The 21720-nt window shown below is 38.0% G+C and overlaps 1 protein-coding gene across 6 annotated transcripts in view; it reads left to right on the top strand.

The window, feature by feature from the left end:
* fhl3a (four and a half LIM domains 3a) overlaps positions 1-21720 on the top strand; it is a 111264-nt gene that overhangs the window by 62995 nt on the left and 26549 nt on the right. For 3 of the 6 annotated variants that reach the window (XM_043717825.1, XM_043717823.1, XM_043717824.1), the window contains one exon: positions 20444-20618. In XM_043717825.1, coding sequence (XP_043573760.1) covers positions 20463-20618 — 156 coding nt within the window. In that variant the 5' untranslated portion in view covers positions 20444-20462. Of the gene's footprint in view, positions 1-9976; positions 10206-18178; positions 18200-18665; positions 18779-20443; positions 20619-21720 lie in introns of those variants that run through there. The other 3 variants (XM_043717821.1, XM_043717826.1, XM_043717820.1) reach the window with 3 other exon arrangements.

The raw sequence follows: 21720 nt of genomic DNA, 5'->3' as shown, positions 1-21720 counted from the left end.
CTATTCTCTCCGTAGTTACCCTTTTGTCCTTAATATATTTGTAAAAACCCTTTGGATTCTCCTTAATTCTATTTGCCAAAGCTATCTCATGTCCCCTTTTTGCCCTCCTGATTTCCCTTTAAGTATACTCTTACTTCCTTTATACTCTTCGAAGGATTCACTCGGTCTATCCTGTCTATACCTGACATATGCTTCCTTTTTCTTAACCAAACCCTCAATTTCTTTAGTCATTCAGCATTCCCTATACCTACCAGCCCATCCTTTCAGCCTGACAGGAATATACTTTCTCTGGATTCTCATTATCTCATTTCTGAAGGCTTCCCATTTTCCAGCCATCCCTTTACCTGTAAACATCTGCCTCCAATCAGCTTTCGAAAGTTCTTGCCTCATACCGTCAAAATTGACCTTTCTCCAATTGAGAACTTCAACTTTTAAATCTGGTCTATCCTTTTCCATCACTATTTTAAAACGAGTAGAATTATGGTTGCTGGCCCCAAAGTGCTTCCCCACTGACACTTCAGTCACCTGCCCTGCCTTATTTCCCAAGAATAGGTCAAGTTTTGCACCTTCTCTAGTAGGTACATCCACATACTGAATCAGAAAATTGTTTTGTACACACTTAAGAAATTCCTCTCCATCTAAACCTCTAACACTATGACAGTCCCAGTCGATGTTTGGAAAGTTAAAATCCCCTACCATAACTCCCCTATTATTCTTACAGATAGCTGAGATCTTCTTACAAGTTTGTTTCTCAATCTCCCTCTGACTATTGGGGGAATTATTAAACATTATGTTAATTTAATTTCTCAAAGTCCACATAGCGTCTTCTAATGTCTTCCTTCTGGTTTTCCGATTCTGCTGTCTTACCCCGGGTGGTCTTGCTACTGCCTTTACTGCTATTACAGGAAAAGGTACCTTTTGATAGATAGTGCCTTCTGAAATTTCTTTGAGAGCAAGATGTGTATTTCTTCAGATAGCAGCTGCTCTGACCAATTTTCAAACTGCCCTCGTATTTTATATCCCCCAACACCGTACCCTCTCATTGGTCCAGTGTTGTCAATATAATAAATTCAAACTCAATTGAAATTTAAATTAATTTAAATTAATTGGTTAAATTTGAATTGTTGTCAAAACAGTATCCAAAACAGGATCCAACAGTATCTGTTTAACAATCAATTGTCAAATGTATCTATTTTGGAACAGCCTGTCTCTTAGCTGCTCTGTACACTGGCAGCTGTGGCTATACTTTAAATTCAGAAAACACTTTCCATCTTAGTGACCATACACTATTTCTACATCGTAACAATGGATAATATTTGCATTAATGGATCATATACAATGATTTCACAAATTGTCATGAATAAAAGTTCAGATTTGCTTTCTTTTTTGTAAGTGATATTAATTGAAGAAAAAGTTCTGGTCAGATGAGAAGAACACTCGACTTTTAATAGTGAGTACAATTCAATGTAAGGTAACATTTCTGATTTTTATCAGCTGTACTTCTGTTGATGGCATTTTGCTTGTATCAGAAAGTTTGATTTCAAGTCCCATTCTGAGTCAATCTGAGTGCAAAAATCTAGACTGACATTCACATGCATTATCAAAGAAATGCTGAACCATTGAAGTCATGATTCGGAGATGCCGGTGTTGGACTGGGGTGTACAAAGTTAAAAATCACACAACACCAGGTTATAGTCCAACAGGTTTAATTGGAAGCACACTAGCTTTGGGAGCGACGCTCCTTAATCACCTGATGAAGGAGCATCGCTCCGAAAGCTAGTGTGCTTCCAATTAAACCTGTTGGACTATAACCTGGTTTGTGCGAAGATTTGTAGCTCGGGTGCTCGTTGCTGTGGTTCTGTTCGCCGAGCTGGAAGTTTTTGTTGCAAACGTTTCGTCCCCTGGCTAGGCGACATCATCAGTGCTTGGGAGCCTCCTGCGAAGCGCTTCTTTGATGTTTCCTCCGATGTTTATAGTGGTCTGTCCCTGCCAGCCAGGGGACGAAACGTTTGCAACAAAAACTTCCAGCTCGGCGAACAGAACCACAGCAACTATAACCTGGTGTTGTGTGATTTTTAACTTTGAACCATTGAAGATTCTGTGTTTCAGAAGAGACATAGAATCAGCCCTGTTTGCTGATTCAGGTGGACTTAAAAATCTTGTAGCACTACAGGGTGAATAGTCAAGATCTTTTCCCCAGGGATGGGGGAGTCCAAAACTAGAGGGCATGGGATTAAGGTGAGAGGGGAAAGATTTAAAAGGGACCTAAGGGGCAATTTTTTCACGCAGAAGCGGATGCGTGTATGGAATGAGCTGCCAGAGGAGATGCTGAAGGATGGTACTATTACAACATTTAAAAGGCATCTGGATGGTTATATAAATAGGAAGGCTTTAAGAGGGATATGAGCCAAATGCTGGCAAGTGGGACTAAATTAATTCGGGATATCTGGTCGACATGATGACTTGGACCGAAGGATCTGTTTATGTGATGTACTTCTTGATGACTCCATGACTAGTTCGAGGACCAGCAAGGGAGTTATGCTTGGTGTCTTTGCCTATATTTACATCACAAAAATAGCTTAACTGGTCATCATATTGCTGTTCATGGGATCTTACTGTGCACAGATTGACTGACAAGTTTCTGACATTACAACTCTGAAGTGCCTCATTGGCTGTAAAGCAGTTTGAGATATCTTGTGGTTGGAAAGGTTACTATATATTAATGCAAGGCTTTCTTTTCATCCGTCAGTGGAGAGCTGCCCAAAGGAAAATTGTTCAATCACCATTCCCTGAGAGAACATGTGATCCATGAATTTATTAATTACCATGAAGCACTTTGGGCAGGCCTCAAATATCCTCAGGCAATATCTAAATACTACTAAAGAAACAAATAAATAGGGTCTCCTTTTGATATTTCATCTGAAGTCAGCATATCATCCAGCAGAAGGTGCACAAAAACAACAGGAAATGATAATACAAGACATTTACATACCTTTTGATTTATTTAACTTAGATTCTCATGCCAAAATTGGATGCCACAAACCATCAAATGGGAGCAATTTGAGAATGTATTTATTCTGATTTTATTTTGGATTAGACAATGTGTTTCCTTTTCCTGCTACTTTCCTGTTTTTCTGTTTTGAAGTCCACTTCCAAAATGTACAAAGCTAACCTGAAAGCAGGCAGCTGGATTCTATAGACTCTATAGAGCTCCCTGATTTATTTTGAATCACAAGAACAAACAATTTTGATTTGTACAATATATGTATAAAAATACATAATATCCCCATATATACAGATACAACCCACACTTAGTCCATTCGATATATGTAGTCATAGATACACACTATATATGCTCATATAAACCATACCCTTGGTTACCAAATGTATATATTTATAAATATATGCAGAATTTCATGGGGGAAATAATCATACTCAATAGCGAATGATTGTCCCTGACAACTGAGATAAATATACAGATCTTATACATGCAAACATGTATATAGAATTTTCTGTACATGCCTCTACGCATAATTCGGAAGAAACTACCATATTTTAATTTTCTTATTGCATGATTGACTAAACTTAAGTTGAAATAGGTAAGTATTGATATAACTTACCCGTGTGCCAACTTATTGACTGCAAAATAAAGCAACTTATTGATTAATTCAAAGTTTTCAGTTGAGGACCAACATGCTGTTTAATACAGAAAGGAAAAGGAAACATTGAGAACAAAAGCCCTGAGGAACAGATCGTTCACATATCCACAATGCCACATGCCTGGCATTTGCATTGTTTTTAAAAAGTCATCAGACGTTCTCTGAGAGTCACATATTCATAGACACAATTGTCATAGTAGCCTGCTGCTTTAATATCTATATACAAATTCTAAATATTGCAGCTTGTAATATTTTACTCTGCTGTGACTTAATGGCAGAATATGTTTCTCCTTAGTGTGCATTTATAAACTGCAAACAGAAACTTGCTTTCCTTTAAGTGATAAATAGAAAGCAGGGGGCAATTTACATATATCTGACAGTGTTGGCAAATGAACGGAGTACCCCTTAAGGGAAGAATGAACAATAGTTTCTAACATTTCTTAAAAATACAAGCTCCATGCAGTTTAATCATTTCCCCAGCAATAATTATTCTTCTATTAAGTCATAATACGTAACAGCATTAACTTTATTAGAAATCAAGATGGTGTAATTTATGTACCTATTTTTTCCTGTGCTGTTACAAATGTTTTTGTTCTATTAAATCTTTATCTTCCATGTTACAATATTCTTTGTTTTGTTTTTCTCTTGTACATGTACATTCATCAAAATCAATGTCGAGAATTAGAGAGTCATTGGGAACAGTACATAGATTATTATCCTAACCAGTGTCCAGAGTGTAGTGCTGGAAAAGCACAGCAGGTCAGGCAGCATCCGAGGAGCAGGAGAATTGATGTTTCGGGCATAAGCCCTTCACTCTCGACTCTGAGCTCCAGCACCTGCAGTCCTCACTTTCTGCTATTGTCCTCACCAGTTTTTCAGGAAGATACTAAGATCAGCTTCAGCAAACTTTTCTCTTGCAGATACTCAGTTTCTAACACTGACTTATGCTGGGAACAGTTACTTATTTAACTTTCTGTGAAGAGTTATTTCACAACCAAAATGAAATCAGTGTTTTTAGGAATCAAAGTAATGTCACTATAGTGATGATGCTATGTTAATGAAGAAACATTTGATGTTTATCAAATTTATTCAAAAGATAATGTATAAAGATTAACTATGTTCTGTTTACATCATTCAATGTTATTTAAAAGACAAAAGCAATCTCACAGTTTCCTACTTGTTCTGAAGAAAGGTACGAGTTCTTTGCATCATGGCAAACTGGTCAGTTTGATTTTCCAAAAAATGTTGTAAAGAATGAAGTAGTTTGTGAAACATTGGAGGTTTGTTAATTAGTGCTTTGTTAAATGAGGAAATGTGGTTCTCTTCAGGACCATGTCGGGAAACATTCAAAAAAAAGAGTTACGTTTTTCTATCATTGGGTTTAGAATTGAATAATATTAAAAGGGACTACTCCTCTGACATGTTGTGTATTCCCAAAATTTTCAGTAATTGCAAATTGACCTCCTAATGTACCATATTTAGATGAGTACATGTGTGAATACTTTAAATTAAGGCACAGGCCAGATTAGCACACCTGTACACAATGCCAGTTCAAACAAGAAGTTATTGTGTATTTATCAGAATCACAGACTCTGAACTGGATTTTATTCAGTGTATCAGTTTATTACATCCTAGTATAGATTTGAAAACTACCTTACCACAAACTAGACAACCTGTTGATATGAGCAAGAGTATCATGTGGCAATAACCAACAATACGGGGAAATTGAAACTAAAGGGTGTTTTTTAAAATTCCTCAAAAGCCCCTTTCCATCTACAGAATGGGTTAAGATTCTGTCCTAATGTCATGCCTACAAAAGATACTCTGTTGTGTTAACATGACCATAAAGTAGAAATGAGTGATTCAGCGTTAGATGCATTTGCCATTTCAGAGATGACTTTAACTTGCTGCACTGAGCTAAAACAAAGTGGTAGCAAAGTCAAAATCACTACAGTGAAATGGCTCACTATTTCTGAGTCAAGAGTTCAAAGGCTGGGGCAGAACATTCCTGGAGCTCTGGTTGTATGGCAGTGAGGAATGTCAGCAAAATGAATCACTCCATCCACTGTAAAGATCAGGCACCTAGCTCACAGGCTCCAAGTGTTCAAATGTAGCTCTTTTATGTCCAGTAGATAGTGAAAATCTCTAAACACCAGCAACTAATCATTGGTTTCCTTAAACTGCAACCCAATCATTCCACCAAACTTTACCACATCTGTGCACATAATTAGCCTAGAAATGACAGTTAATAACAGCAAGCTGAAAAATTGGTCCACTTCTCTGGTATCACTTCTTGTTGTCCTCGATAATCAGGTTTCAGAAATCTATTCTGTGATTAAACTTAAACTGCTTTATTTTATCAGCAAGCATATAAGAGTGGAATACATTTCATAAGACACTAGTTTTATCCGAAGCATGTTTGCAGTGAATTATTGTGTCTCTTGTTGCCTTCTGCTCCAAGCAGAGTATTTCGATAGGAGCTTGCATTCCATCAAACTGAGTTTCCTTTTGACACTTTATGATGTCACGTGGCAAAAATCAGTTTGGGTACCTTTGAGCAATGGCTGGAAGCCACAAGGATGTGGGTTTTATCTGGACTTCATGAGCAATTACTTTCCATTTCCTCAGTCAGATCCCAGTGGTTATAATTTTGCAACAATACCCATAGTCTTTTAAGACCAGTTACAATAGTCAAATCTCCAACTTTCCAAGTAATTTTTTTCACCATCTGTATTTTTTAACCAAGATATTCTGGATTGAAGTGGTCAAGTGCTGAAATATTGAACTGGTCTAAGAAGCTGCAAGTGTATAATTTAAAAACCTTTTTCTAACTTCTGCTCATTTGCTTTGTCTCTTTTCTCTTCCTCTTTTTCGAACTCGCTTTTCTCTCTTTCATTCTGTTGTATATTTTACTGCTCTTAAAGCTTTGCAGCAATTGTACCAGATTCTGAGTGTAGGAACTTACTTCTACATTACAAACTGAAGCATTATGTAAGGCAACATCTGTCAACAGAGGATGGTAAGAGAGGACATCTTATCCAGTTCCATGTGATCTGATATGTTACTCTGACACTCTTAGGATAAATATATTATCGACTTTATTCTACAAAATGTCTGCTGCATGCTTCCCCAACTAGTTTCCTCTTTCTGCAGATTTCTCCTGAGTCAGCCAGGCTTAACCAAACAGGCACAGTAAGCATCAATTGTAAACAGTCTCTCCCCTAAATGATCACGGAACAATTAAATGCAATGTCTCACTATATATTATTCCTTCCTTTTCATTTTCTACCCTTTCTTCCATGTCTCCATCTCTGTCCCCCTCCCTTTTTGTCTTTACTCTTCTTTATTCTCTGCTTAATGTCTCCTTTGCCTGAAGGATATTGCTGCTTAAAATGCTGAGTATCCACAGCAAAGCAAGAGTTTGAATTGGCCAAAAAAGGGGGAACTCGTTCTCTGTTTGCTGCATTTGTTCAAATGCTTCAACCTCAGCCACAAAATGCCCATCATTTCGATATTAATCAAAGCCTTTTTCTACAGGAAAAGTCCTTGCAGCAATGGGATCAGAATTTCAGCGCCTTAAGTGTTTTTTTTTCTGCTGTTATGCACTACGTTGATGTGTGGTGTTGCAATAATGGAGACATTTTTTAAAAGGCTTTAACTTATTAAAGGGCACTTTAAAAGATCACTTTTTTAAGGAAAACCTTGTTTTATTTGTGAAAACTATACATTTCTTATGTTCTAAGTCTAGTAAAACAAGGTAAAAGGATATGCTGCAGCTGGTTAGAAGTATATTGCAAAGTGTTTCACATGATTTGTCAAGTAAATCTTTAACTATCCACATTCCTCAAAGGAGGTGGTTTCTTGTGCAGTCTGTCATCTGTATCTTTTATATGTAGAGTAATCATCCAGAGAGCTATCTGTTTTGTGACATAGAGTACACTCTTTTTTTAAAAAAAATCTTGATAGCGGCCACATGGCTCAGAAGGAACTAGCATAGTTTATTTGAGTTTAAATAGCTCCTCATGAATGACCCTAATATGTAAAGTGATATTTGTCCACAGCTAGTGTGACAGTTAGATGTGGTTCAGGGAGGGGAAAATTGGATAGATTTCATACTCTTGAATGCTATTCCTGACATAAGTGCAGACTTGTCCATTTAAGAGAGGATCAGGATTGGCTGTGCTACTCTTAGCCATGTATGAGTATTGTTATTTGAGTGAGACAGGGACCAATCAACTTTTTGAAACCCATAGCTGTTGAAGGACTCCATGCATTTAGGTGGTGGTAAAACATTAGAAATAATGAAAATTGCAGTATGTCTGATAAAAAGGTTATAATTATTGAGTGGAAAATAATTCCTGACTGAACCAAATGAGTTGTTCTCTGTTAGAAAGAAGGTTACACTCTGACAGCAAAGAAAAAAAATAAGTGTTGCACAACTTAGAATTTTGAGAAGATATTGGCCAGATACCACATGAGCAGGAAGTATATGCTGGATAGTGATGCGATAGCAACTGTAAAGGAACAATCAAGATCTGAAGCCAAGTTTGATGAAATGCAATGTGTTATTAACATCTAAAGTGGCGTCGCTATGTATTTCAAGGGTTTCAGTTCCAATTTATTAAAGTCAGATAAGACTTTTCTGTCTTTTGACAATTTTATGAGGTGGTATCAAATTTGTCTCCAGGACAGTGATTGGAAGCCCTGATAATAAGAAAAGCCCCTTTTTTTTGTTAAAATAGAGTAAAAAATATAATGCCTAATGAGCTGAACTGCTGTTACTCAAATGCCAAAATTAATGAAAAACAGAACAGAGACACATTTTAACAGTATTTTACAGGTTTCTTTACAAAAACAAGTTAACACTTTCACGTAAGTACACAATGAATGAAATTTTAAAAATGAAATGGGTTTGATTGATCAAGGTTGGAAAACACTTTCACATCTTAATGATTTTCTATCCAGTTCCTGAGCTACAGGATAATGACCTGTGCTTCTACGTTAAGCTGGTCTTTTGCAAAGAAATAGCCAGGATTAAGCTATGACTGCAGCTTCACTCCTATTGGCTACATGTGATACCAGTAGATCTGTCAAGTTTTAAAAGGTGTAATGGTCTAAGAAAAGCTCATTCCTCTTTTGCATGTAAGGAAAGAAATATAGAACTCCATGTTTTAAGCAGGAGTAGATCATACAGCTGCAGAGTCTGCTCCACCTTTCAACATGATCGTGGCTGATCTATTCCAATTTCCCACCTGTGTCCAAAATCTCTTGATTTCCTGAGAGACCAAACACCTGTCTCTTGCAGCCTTAAATCTATTCCATCCAATTTAGTCCTTTTGAAGTGAAAATTCTTTTGTAACCTAGTGAAAAAAAAGCAGGCAATTTCCACATATTTAAGTCTCTCACAGCAGAGACCAGAAAGTCTCTCTTACAGATATTGATTGAGATATCAGTATTGACAAGACATTGGGAATAACTTTCCTGCTCTTTTTAGTTCTGTCAGTTCATTCTACATCCATCGGAGCAGCTAGATGGGACTTTGGTTTAAACACTCATCTGAAAGACAGCACTCCTTCACATCGCTCTTTAATGTCAACCTTGGCATCATGTTCAAGTCCTGGAGTGGAGCTTGAACCTCTCTAATTCTGACACTGACAAAAAATACAACTACTGAGCTAAGTTGGCAATGCAATGCCAAAATATGACAGTGTCTGTACTTCAACATTATTTCATTGGATTTAAGGAGCTATGGGACTTCTTGAGGTTGTGAAAGAAGCTCCATAAATGCAAATCCTTTTTTTAACATGTGCTGGAGGCACAGTTACAACAGGCTGGTTTATGGAACAGCCCAGCCTCTGTGGCATAATCAAAGAAAAATCACAACTAATTCATCTAAAAGATTATAGATGAGACAGTCCAACATAACAGCTTAAATGGAAACAGTGGTAACACCAAGAATAGATCCAGTGTATACATGTAATTAGCTTGTGGTCTCACAGTTTGGCCACTAAGTATAGAAAAAAAACTACTAGAGTATTTAGGAGTACATTTTGTTCACTGATCTGTTACAAAAGTAGGAGGAGGAAAAAGCACTGTGTGTGAAAATTTAGGGATATGTTTTTTCAAGAATTTAGCAACAATACTTTAGTAGTTTAAAGGCCTTGAGTTGGCATGTTCCATTTTTACACAGCAATATCTCAGAGCTATTTTAAAGCAGCTTTCATCCAATGATCTGCACTTGATCATAGCAGAGATCAATAATCTTAAATACGTCAGAATTGAGGGCAGTTCTGCAGATGTTGAAATCTCACATTTCAGGCTGTCAGTTTCTGTCACTGCAACATGCAGATATTTCCTAAACTGGACCCACTTCAGAAATGCTGTTTTTATCTTTTCTGCGTGAGCTGAACAATCAACAGTGGCAGAGACTGTAGCTCTAAGATTACAGTGAACCCAAATATTCACATTTGTACAGAGAAAAACTGGGAAAATTCAGGTCTGATACAAGAGCATCGATTCTCTGTTTCTCAGATGCTGCATGACCTGGTGAGTTTTACAGCCCTTTTTCTTTGTCCTTATTTCCAGCATTTGCAATGTTTCAGGTTAGTATTAATGTCACAGACTGAGTAAGATGATCATTCAAAAGCAGTAACCAGTGGAGCTGCAGAATTTCCTGAAATCCCTCCAAATTGCCACGCTGTTCACCCTTAGTAATTAAGCAAAATCTGTGGAATTTCTTTCTTTAGCACGGCAAAACTTACTTTCTTCTTCTGGTCGTAATAACTAGAGGGAATTTTCTTCAATCTCTCATTTACACTGAGTAAAGAGAAAAGTCTCTTCCAACTATATGGTAAATGATAACCACAGCTGGTGTAAGTTAGCATGACGCTGTCTTGTGGGTTACAGTTGCAAGGAGAGAAACTGGCGCAGCATTGATAGGTGGTATTGGGAGAGTTCTTGCATACTGTAGAGTGGATAGAGAAGATTCTGGAGCTCCCTGTTGAATGCCAATTTTCATGATGTATGGTATTGAAATCTAGAAGGCCTGCTGAGTAATAAAATACATACATACATTAAGAAGAAGAATACTTTGGGGGAAAACTGTCTTCATTTTGTATCTGTTTCTGCCATGAAGCTGAAGGGTTGATGGAGGAAAGAAATATCTCAGGAGATACTGGGAATGAGCCAACACTGCAAAGTATAAGAATAATTTAGCAACTCTTAACCGAACAGCACTTAGCCTTCTTTTGGATGACCAAACTGATCAGTTTTGCTGACGGCTTACTGACTTCTAACCTTGCAAAGCCCAGCCTGCTACATGAATAATTTCAGCAAATTGCATCACATCCAAAATAGTTGAAAAGAATGCCTTGTTTGTGTAATTAAGGCTCCCCACCTTCTGGGGTTTTTGAGCCTGAATCAACAGTATTAGGGCCTGCAAAATAGAAAAAAAAACTTACACTTCGCCTTTCCTGGCAAAGTATTTTACAACCAATGAGTTACTTAAAATGTGCAGTCACTGTTGTAAAGTAGGAAACACACCAGTCAATTTCCACACAGCAAGCCTCCCTAAACGGCCTTCAGATAATGGTCATAACATTGACTGACTTATTTAGGTGCAGATTGAGGAATAAGTATCAGCCAGGACACCATGGAGAATGCATGCCCCTGTTCTTCAAAATGGAATTTTTTTATGTTCACCTTTTAGTGCAGATTTGGGCTTGTATTTAAAGTCTCTTCTGAAATATAGCACCTCTGGTGCTCACTCGCTTGAATTAAGATGAAAAGAGAATTAAAAAATCAATAAGTAAAATTCAAAAAGAAGAACAGTGATTATTGCACAGAAAAATGTAAGATGTGCCCCTCAATGGATAGTTTTCTGTGTTTGCCCATGGAATTTCAATATACCAGCCTCTTTATCAGCATTGCACAGAATTGGTGAAATTTGAATCACACCCAAATATAACTCTCTCTCAGTTAGAGAACATTGATTCCATTCCTCACACAGTCAAAGGATACCAAGACATTGTCATACTTTTAAAATTAATGTTTTACTTTGGGTTGTAATTTGTTTTAATTGTATCAAATTACTGAAATATGAATCTGAAAGTGATGATTTTACAAATTGCCTGTCCTAATCCCTGGCTAACCGAAACCCAATGGAATTTGAGAAATCCTTGACAAGTTAATGTTGCAGTTGAGTTTTCAGTGCTTTGATTATAATAAGAACAGGTTCCTGCTTCTCAATAGGAATTGAGCAGCTACAACCCAAGTTGCTGCAAAATTCTTCTTTACTGTTTCTTTAATCTTGTTTTGTTCCTTTGTATAATTGCATGGAATTGTGCTTATCTATCATTGATACAGATGACTGAGATTCCCGACCTCTATCTCCTTGTTCATCGCAATCCCAAAAAGACCCAGAACCAGCATTAACCTCACTGACCTGGTATGCATTGATCTGAAAAAGAACATACGATTTTTCAGATGTCAGCATTAGCCAAGGACAGTCTGTTTCAACTTTTAGAAAGCTACAAGTATGAGTATACACAGTTGACTTTCAATTCATGCACTATGATTCACTCAGTAACTCTGTACTCATAATTGTATTATCTGCATCTCTCTCTCTCACTGGAGACAAGAATGCAATGTGTATAGACCTCCTATAATTACTTCATAGCATCAGCTTCAGGCACTTTGTGATATAGTATTTATTCTCTTGAGAGACAAATAACTATTATTGAATGAATCATTGCAATACACACACACACACACACACACACACACACACAACCTTATCATGCCAACCTCGGTTGGAGGCTAAAACCAGTCGAGGTTCTACAAGAGTCATAGCACCACTTAAGGAACGTGTCCCCTAGCCCCCATTGAAACATGGAGATTCCTCCCTGACAAACACAGCTATTCTAACATTGTGTTTGAACGCAAAACAGCAATTAGAAGTCAGAAAGAAGCCTGCTGCCAGTGTACATTCTACACTAGAAAAGCAATCTATCCAAAAGAGCATTGTTATTTTAAAATAGGCAGATGCGTGAGAAGAGATCTCTGTTTAAGAATGGCAAATGTCATGCAAAGTTGTGTTCAAAATATAGTCAAGTGATGGAAGTGCCTTCGTGTGAGTAAATGCCAGTTGGAGGACTTGTGAACCTCTTGTGCTCCCTTTCTCAGTTATTCCTGTCAGAATTACAAGCAACTCGTACAAACTTACCCCCGTTTCTGCCAATGCTGCGTCTCTTAGCCTGGATGGTAACTGCAGTATTATCACAGCTACAACACTCTATCAGATCATAACAACCCAAGGACCAGTCAAAATGTCTTATTCTTAGTGTCATTCTTTTAAAAATGCATGAATTGGAGCTGCAAGCAACTGGGAGCAAAGCAGGATGCTATTGGATTGCGAGCACCTCTTTCTAGTCAGATATGTAAGTATTTGGGACAAGCACTGTGCAATGCTTTAAAAAGATGTTTTATCACCCGACGCATTAAATCACTGCAGCAAAGTTCTATCTTACATGTCAAGTGAGCTTGTGAGTTTACTCACTACTTCCTATAACACTGTCTGTAGCTTTATCAAAATATGTCTGTGAATTGGAGTCCTTTCATAAGAAATTTTGCTATGACGGTTTCTGACTAATAGTTTATTTTAAGGATGGAACATATGTCAAACCTTTGGATGACAACCTCACACCCAAGACATTGCTGAGTTTAGCCTGTCCTAACTCAATAAAGCTGGAGCTAATTCCATCATTCCAAGCCCTCTGACAGCTGAGATCAGTGAACAAGGCACAGATCAGGATCTAAAGCTCCAGTCACCCAGTCCCAGCATTTCACTGGGTGATACCTTTACCCATGAGTGACAGGCAGCTGTGTTAAAATGTCAGTTCTCCTCCTCATCCTGTCAAAATACAGAGATCCTTGCTTGCACTGATTCTGGTTCCAGTGCCCTGGTGAAGCATTCCAATTAATACTGAATGTCAGTGTTGAAATTTAGTCTTCACAGGATATATTCCTGAATGTTGCAATTTGGCCTTCCCCTGTAATATCTAAGAACATTAACTACTGAGAAGCCTGCCTGTTGTTGTAGGGAATGTACAAATGAAAGAAAAGGTATTCTGTACTACAAGCACATTGAGTAAAATGTTCTGTTTAAAAAGAAATTGAGCTCTCAAAGTGTTGGAAATTTACCTGGATTCATGGCTGTGTCCCTTTGGGTGGCCACTGAGACTTAGCAGAGACACAAGTCCTTCCCTTGGAGTTGCAATGCTTCTTGTTGACCCTTCTTTCTTGGATGCAATCCAGATTTGCAACTGAGTGGCCTCGGTAGACTGAATATGACTGCTCCCACTCTCTAGCCAGTACAAATACTTCGAAGACATTGCTTTTCTGAGCCCATGCACTGTTGTGGTCAATAGATCAATAAACTTTGATAAAGATACCCTCGTCAGAAGACTGAAACATATTTTCCCAGTTACAGCCTCGGGATAGAATGTCTGCAGCAAGTAGCAATGAAATGAAGACCAAATGCAGCAGTGTTAAATGCTGATATATCCTGCTGCCGTAAAGATGTCCCATCTAGACTGTCAGAGAGCGTCTCAATGACAAAGGAAGTCTTGCAATATTTCTCAAGCTATGTAAGACTATTCTGCCCAAGATCCGAGCTGTACGAAAGTTGGAATGTTACAACGTAAAGGATTAAAATTACAAGTTTCGCAAATTACAAGTTTCACCCCAAAATGTTTAAGTTTACAATCAACAGTAACACAAAAGCCCCAGTGTATCACCAAAATCTTGGTACCTTTTATGGAGGAGAGGTTAAGGAGAGAAAGATACGTTCTGAAAAATGTTAGTAGTAGAATACTTTTCAAACTGGCAATGTATGGTGCCTGCAATTCGGCATGGCAGTGTAGACTTCCTGTTTCCCAACAGTGTAGAATCTGAAGCTAAGCATCTAAAGGACAAGAACATGAAGCCCAACCTTTGACAGGCAGCAGAAAAGAGACATTTTCATCCTATCAATTTAAGTTCTGATGTGAATGCTTTTCTAAACCTGTGCCACCTAGATATTCATCTACTTATTGAAGTGAATGAAGTTTTTTTTAATTTGATACAAAATAGAAGATGGAGCTTTCCCTGTGCTGGGGTGGCACGGTGGCTCAGTGGTTAGCACTGCTGCTTCACATTCCCCGGGTCCCAGGTTTGATTCCAGCCTTGGGTGACTGTCTGTGTGGAGTTTGCACATTCTCCCCGTGTCTGCGTGGGTTTCCTCTGGTGCTCCGGTTTCCTCCCACAGTCCAAAGATGTGTAGGTCAGGTGAATTGGCCCTGCTAAATTGCCCATAGTGTTAGGTGCATTAGTCAGAGGGAAACAGACTGGGTGGGTTCCTCTTTGGAGGGTCAATGTGGACTTGTTGGGCTGAATGGCCTGTTTCCACACTGTTGGGAATGTTAAAAAAAAACTTCAGAGCCTCAGGGGAGAAGGAAGAAGGATAATCACATAGCAGGTCATCAGATGTTAATGGCCAAGGAGTCCATCCCTAAAGAAAATTATTTACTTCAGGTATTCATTCATCTGGTTGGGGTCATGGAACAGGTTCTGCATCCTTAGTATTATGAGGGAAACATGGTAAATCTGATACTCTTTGTAAGTTCCAAAAGTTATGGCTGTTGTGTCGCCTCTGTTGGCAATGCTGTCAAATTATAGGATAATTGGCGTGGGACTGGTTTACTGCTACCTAAGTCTCCTCTTTCCAAAAACTGCATTGTAGCTCACAACATGTGCCACTTTTGAATTATGTAAATTGGAATTCCCAACTGGTTTGTTCTTACTGATACTAATAAAGGTAAACTCAAATTGTAATCAAGCGACAAAATACTCTTCCAATTTTCTCTGGTTCTGTTTCAATACTGGGATTAGATTGCAATAAGTCATTGAAATGACACAGATTATCCTACTTTATTAATTGTTGTCATTCAAAATGTTTTTCTTGAGATGAGTCATTAGTTACATGTGGAGCTGATTTACATTTTAGACAGGACAGAAGCTTTGCCATCTGTAAATCCAAACTTCCTTCTGCTTGCAGTTTGCAAATAATGGTATCTTTCTTCCAAAGGTTTGGTCTTTTAAAACAACAGCTGGAAGATTTAACAGCAATAAAGCAGTTGTCTGTCACATAACAAATACAAACATTTTGTTAGCTAAAGCTGTCTACTGGAATCAGCCGTGACTCTTAGACTAAGCTTTCAGAATAACATTTGGTTATTGTAAGTTGATAAGTCGGGAAGAATATAACTTTGGGTTTGTGAAGGCTGTAGTGTGTGACAGAAACACTTTGGTCGCCTTATGGGGTAATCATATTTGAGCCAAGATGGTGATCTTGGCGAAAGTCACAGACGATGTTTGTACTATTTCAGCTTGGCTTTCAACAGGGGTCATTGGATGATGGTCAGAAGGGGACAGGTTGGCTGCTTTTTGGTCTCACTCCCAAACTCCGAGTTACTGAGGCAATTGTAATAGTCCATCTGTGTTGTGTCTGACTAGATCAATGCAGGCAAATCAAAACTTGACATTGAATCGAAATGTGTTCACTTTTCTTTTTGCTTAGTATATGCTTCTCTGTAGCATTGCTATGACCTTTAAAGTTGAGGTGTAAATCTGGAGTCCGTAAGATCTTAGAGAGTAAATAAGAGGGAAAATATTTCTACTAGCCGGAGAGCCAGTAACCAGAGGACATAAATTTAGGTTAACTAGCAAACTACCAGAGGGGAGATGTGAAAAGATGTCTTCCTATGAATTGTTACAATTTGGAATGCAGAGTTTCAAGGATAATAGCTAACTTTCAAAAGAACCAAATTTTGAAGGGGCAGTGCAGGGTTATGGGGAAAGTACAGGGGAATGGAACCATTTGATAGGAACATTCAAAGAGCCATTAACAGTACAATCATTCACACCCACAATGTGTATTATTATTATCCGGCAATGACTCACAGCCTTCCTTACTGGGAAAGGTCTTTGGGGTCAAGGTCTCTCCAAGTAGAATGCCTGGCAATTAGAATTTGGAACAAAGGAGTTTTTTTGTTATACCAGTAAATGTTTACCTGAGCTGAGAAGGTCTATAATATCTTTGGTAAACACATCTGGGCTTACACTATGATCTTTTGAACAGGAACAGTAATAGGCAATAAAACATGGTGAATTTGTAACTTAACTCCACATACCTAATTGTGCTTCAACAAATAAATACTTTTGGTCAACAAAAATCTACCAACCTCAGATTGAAATTAGCAGTGGATTTAGTAGCAAACGCTGCTGGAGAAGAGAGCTTTAAATTTCTACCACACTTTTTTTTTGTGTAGAAATAATGCTGAATTTTACTCTTATTTTCAGATTGTATCTCCTGTTTCAAGACTGTCCAAAGAGCAGAAATATTTTCTCTCTATCTAGTCCATGAAATCCTATTTGTAAAATATCAGCCAAATTAACCCTTAATCTTCTCAATTGCAGGGAATACCAATCTAGTTGGCATAAATTTCACAAATTTAACTCTTGAAGTGCAGGCTGACATTTCACCAGGAACTGGAAATCTCACCAAGTTCCAGATAGCACTGCATAGAAGTAGGGTAGTCATGGCAAGTTTGTTAGTGTTTTGAAATGGTATGCCTCAAGCTTTCAGCTGGTTAAATTCCAACAATACCAGCATACAGACTTGGCAATTACTAGGCTTTCTCTTTGCCAACTTGCGCCCAAGACTTACAGGCTGCTGAACAATTGGAAAAGCCGAATTATGAATGATTCTATTGTGGATAAAATTACCTGTATACTTAAAAAATGAGGCAGCTAGCCCAAAAAGCAGGAGTATTCTTCAGACTCCTGAAGACTAAAGAGGTAAGTTTCTCACTGACTGAATGTTAACACAAAAGTTCAGAAGTTCCAGAACTAGTGTTAGCTGCCAGACCCACATAATCCAAGTCAGAGGTGGTGACAATAGTCTAACATTTTTCCCATCTTTGTTTCTGAATGTTGGGGCTTGGGCTTCTGTTGAATTGGTCCCTGCTGTGGGGTAAAATATAGCAATGGTTTGTCATTGCTGCCTTCAGGATGGCTGACCCGGAAACTCTCCCACTCTTTTAACACCTGGCATCAGACATAAAGGAAGAATTTACAAGCTAGCAATTAATCTCTAGGCCACATATAAATACATCTTTCTGAATCAACAAGTCCTGACATGGGTTAAACCAGAAGCTTCTATCTCAAGAGATATGGATGCTACCATTGTGCCAATATCTAACTGCAGCCTGTTGATATAGCAACAGTATAAAGCTCAGTAAAAATGAGTAAACAGCTGAAATTAAGCACTTGCATGTTTCATTAACTAGATGTACTCAATTAAGTAAGTAATTGGTTTCAGCCACCATGTGGTGAATGGAATGAAACATATTCAAAGTGACAAGTTAATGCAGGTTTAATTCTTTCAGTGAACCAAACCTCCGATGTTACACTCAAGGAACAGTTACGCAACATGTGTACATGTGGGAACATACTACTTTACTACACTATTATGGCTGTAGCTAGTACACAATGTAATAAGAATGTAATGTGTTTCTTGCTTTTTGTGATGTGTTTGTTGGGTTGATGCTTTCTTCATTAGTAAAAGGTCCACAAATAATACATCTTGCATTCAAGATCAGAACAGGACAGGGATTGTCAGTTCTGTTAATGACACCTGATGGATCTTTTCACCAGTTAAATGCTGTCACTTCTGGCTTTCAGCTGTTTTCATATTTTTACTTAACTGACAGTTTAATACAGGCAGCTTTTGCTTTTTCTCCAGTTTTTAATCTATCTGTCAGTACTAATAGACATTTCTTTTTTTCCCCATCATTGAGCTGCAGGGGTTTGCGTAGATGTGGTGAGATGGAGATTCAAATTAACAGCATGCTGCCTTAATAGCCCATGTGTTACATATTCTTGTGATAAGTCATCTTCCTGCCTAAACGAGTTTGTTAAGTGTGGCATTTGGTGTGAGAGTAATGGAGAGTGCTGTGTACCTTTAGCCTGTCAGTACTAATCCTGCTGGTAGCTGTGGATACTTATTGGAATCGTTACTAGTGAGTCTTAATTTGTTTTTCTTTTCATTTTCTCATGCAGATTTTTAGGGATCTGGAAACCATATAAGTTAACTTAATCACAACTTATTTTTCTTAAGAATGCTACAGTTCAGAATGTGGTGTTTGTAATAGTTTGTATCTTGCATGCTTTTTCAACAGTAAAAACTTGAAGTAGTGCTTACATACACCGAAAGTTTCAAAAATAAATTAAAGTAAAGAAATTATATGGCGCACAGCAATTTTACACTTCATTATTAAAATGTGTTTTTTTTTTGGTGTGTTTTTTCAAGATTAACTTTAATTGGCTAAGTTGTATTTGACTCCACTATAATCTATTTGTTGGAGTTTGTAAGGAACTAGGAACTAATTTCTATGTGAATGTACATCCCAGAATACCATGTATTACAGCTAACACTATCAATCTATTTGTCCATCAACTACATGGACAGTAGTAAGAATGTGGTTCCAATATTTTAAGTCTAAAGTGTGAATATTTCCAAATTGTGAGAACAGAAGACATGATACTATTAATGATATAGTAAATGAAGTCTTAAAATATACAGTAACAGTGATGGAATTCCTTTACAGGTTGTTCCAATTCATTAGGAAGCCCTTTAATAGATTTTCAGAATCCCTTTGTACTTTTGACTATTTATTATAACTTCATATTTGGAGAAATGTCAGCAGAATACTCCCTCGGGGACTAGGTTGTTTTTAACAGTAATGATCAGCACTATTGTAATGAGATTTAAAGTTATGTTTGACTGAATTGCCAGATAGCCTCAGCAATCTTATTCACATCTTTAACTTTCTCAACTTTTTATTTGAATCAACACCTCAATATTGAGTGAGGTAGCCACTTCAATTGGATGTTGCCAACTTTATCATTCCACTGCTCACTGAAACTTGACTTCTGGTTAGTTATCTAGAAACCAGAGAGGAAAAGGTAAGATTCTCAAAAAGTTAAAATGGTCTCCAGACTGGGGAAATGAGGAACAAAACCATATCTATTTTTTTAAAAAGTGCCGCTTATGCTAAGCTGTCTCAGTAACAGTTGGCATCTGCCCAGATGGTTGTTGTAAAATACTGAGCAGTGCAGAACCAGTATGGCCCAAGGTTTGATCCCTATTTCAGTTGAATTGGTAGATGTTGGCTGCAATAACTCTACACTCCAATAGGTTCCATTGATGCTGTATCAAGTAGGGAGAAAAGCCAAAGTTTCTGCCCCTTTGTTCTTATGCAGTGATTCTTGTGGAAAGATGAAGGCATGGGCATCAGTGTAGTACAGAACCAGACTCCTTGCTGCGATCCTTCACGGGTGAATAGGCTGTCAAGACTCCGTCTGGATTCACCCATGATGAATGAGCACTTTGGCAAGCTGCCTGCTGAATGATACACCAGCATTAGTTAGAAAGAGGAGGAGGAAATGGGACCAATAAATAGCAGCTGCTCCATAGCTTCCCTCAGAACTCCCAATTCATGAAGGGGCTGAGGGAGGAGGGGGCCTCATACATTAGTGTCCCATTGCTCTTCCATAATTTTTGCCAGTTTGAAACAGAGCAACATGATTTCTACCAACAGTGATATATTTGAAATCAACAAATGTGAGTTATTACGCTTGACAATTATGTTGAGTTAAAAATTTTCCTTCGTTTCTATTCACAGCAACAGCTGTCCATAGAAGATGAGTGAGCGCTTTGACTGCGACAACTGCAAAGAATCTCTATACGGCAGGAAATACATCCTCTCTGAAGACAGCCCTTACTGTATCCCTTGCTATGACACCCTGTTTGCAAATACATGTGATGAATGCAAAGAGCTGATTGGACATGAAGCTCGGGTAAATACAGTGATTTGAATGTACCGAAATGTTTGACTTCCTCTTTTGTTGTTCTACTGATCTCCCTCCAATGGCGATTGTGATGTGAGAAGTGCAATAAGTAATTTTTTAAAACCAAAGCCACAAATATATTTCATGTCTGTAATCAATTTTGAGTTTAAAATGGTTCCCCAATTCTTATAATAGACTTTTGCCATGTTACTGAGCAGTGGGTGTGTGTCTACTGTTGATCAAGTGCCAGTTCTTCAACTTTCAGAAGTTTCTGCTGAATGTCATACAGAATTTCTGATCATGTCTAAAACTTTTTTCTTTTAATTAGCTCAAATTCCATTGACTTTTCATCTATCTTCAAGATTAGAGTCCTGCTGGAAAAGCACAGCAGGTCAGGCAACATCCAAGGAGCAAAAAAATCGACGTTTTGGGCAAAAGCCCTTCATCAGGAAAGCCCTTTCCTGATGAAGGGCTTTTGCATAAATGATTTTCCTGCTCCTCAGATGCTGCCTGACCTGTTGTCTTTTCCAGCAGGACTCTAATCTCCAGCATCTGTAGTACCCACTTTCGCCTTTTCATCTAACTTGGCAAGTCAGGTTCTGCGGTAACATCTAGTCTTTAGAAAATGGTGATAGCTCTCCTTTGTGCCATTGAGATTCATTCAGAAATAGTACTTAATGACTCTGTTTTTGGGAAGGCTGCAATCTGCTGCAATGAGGACACGGGGACAAGAATTTGGGAAAGAATCTATTTGCGCTCTGTTCGCTTGACCATGTTGTGCATCTGAAGGGAAACAAAATCACTGATGAGCGAGATCAAATGCACTTCAGAGATAAAAGTTACATTTTGTTAAATCTTTTCATATTGCACACATCTGGATAATTTATAAGAAAGACTAAAGGAAAGCCACATTTATACTGTATGAGAAGAGAGTGCTGATTAGTTGGCAGTGGACTCCAGTGCAACCAAAAGCAGGTTGGGTAACGGTTTTTGCAGAACACTTCTGCATTCAATTCAATTGAATTTATTGTCATGTGTACCGAGGCACAGTGAAAAGCTTTGTCTTGCAAGCAATACAGGCAGATCAGCGTTAAGTAGCATGGATAAGTAA

Source organism: Chiloscyllium plagiosum, chromosome 27, assembly GCF_004010195.1.
Source record: "Chiloscyllium plagiosum isolate BGI_BamShark_2017 chromosome 27, ASM401019v2, whole genome shotgun sequence".
Taxonomy (NCBI): domain Eukaryota; kingdom Metazoa; phylum Chordata; class Chondrichthyes; order Orectolobiformes; family Hemiscylliidae; genus Chiloscyllium; species Chiloscyllium plagiosum.
Note: the sequence above shows the minus strand (reverse complement) of the source record. Positions and strands in the feature narration are given on the sequence as shown.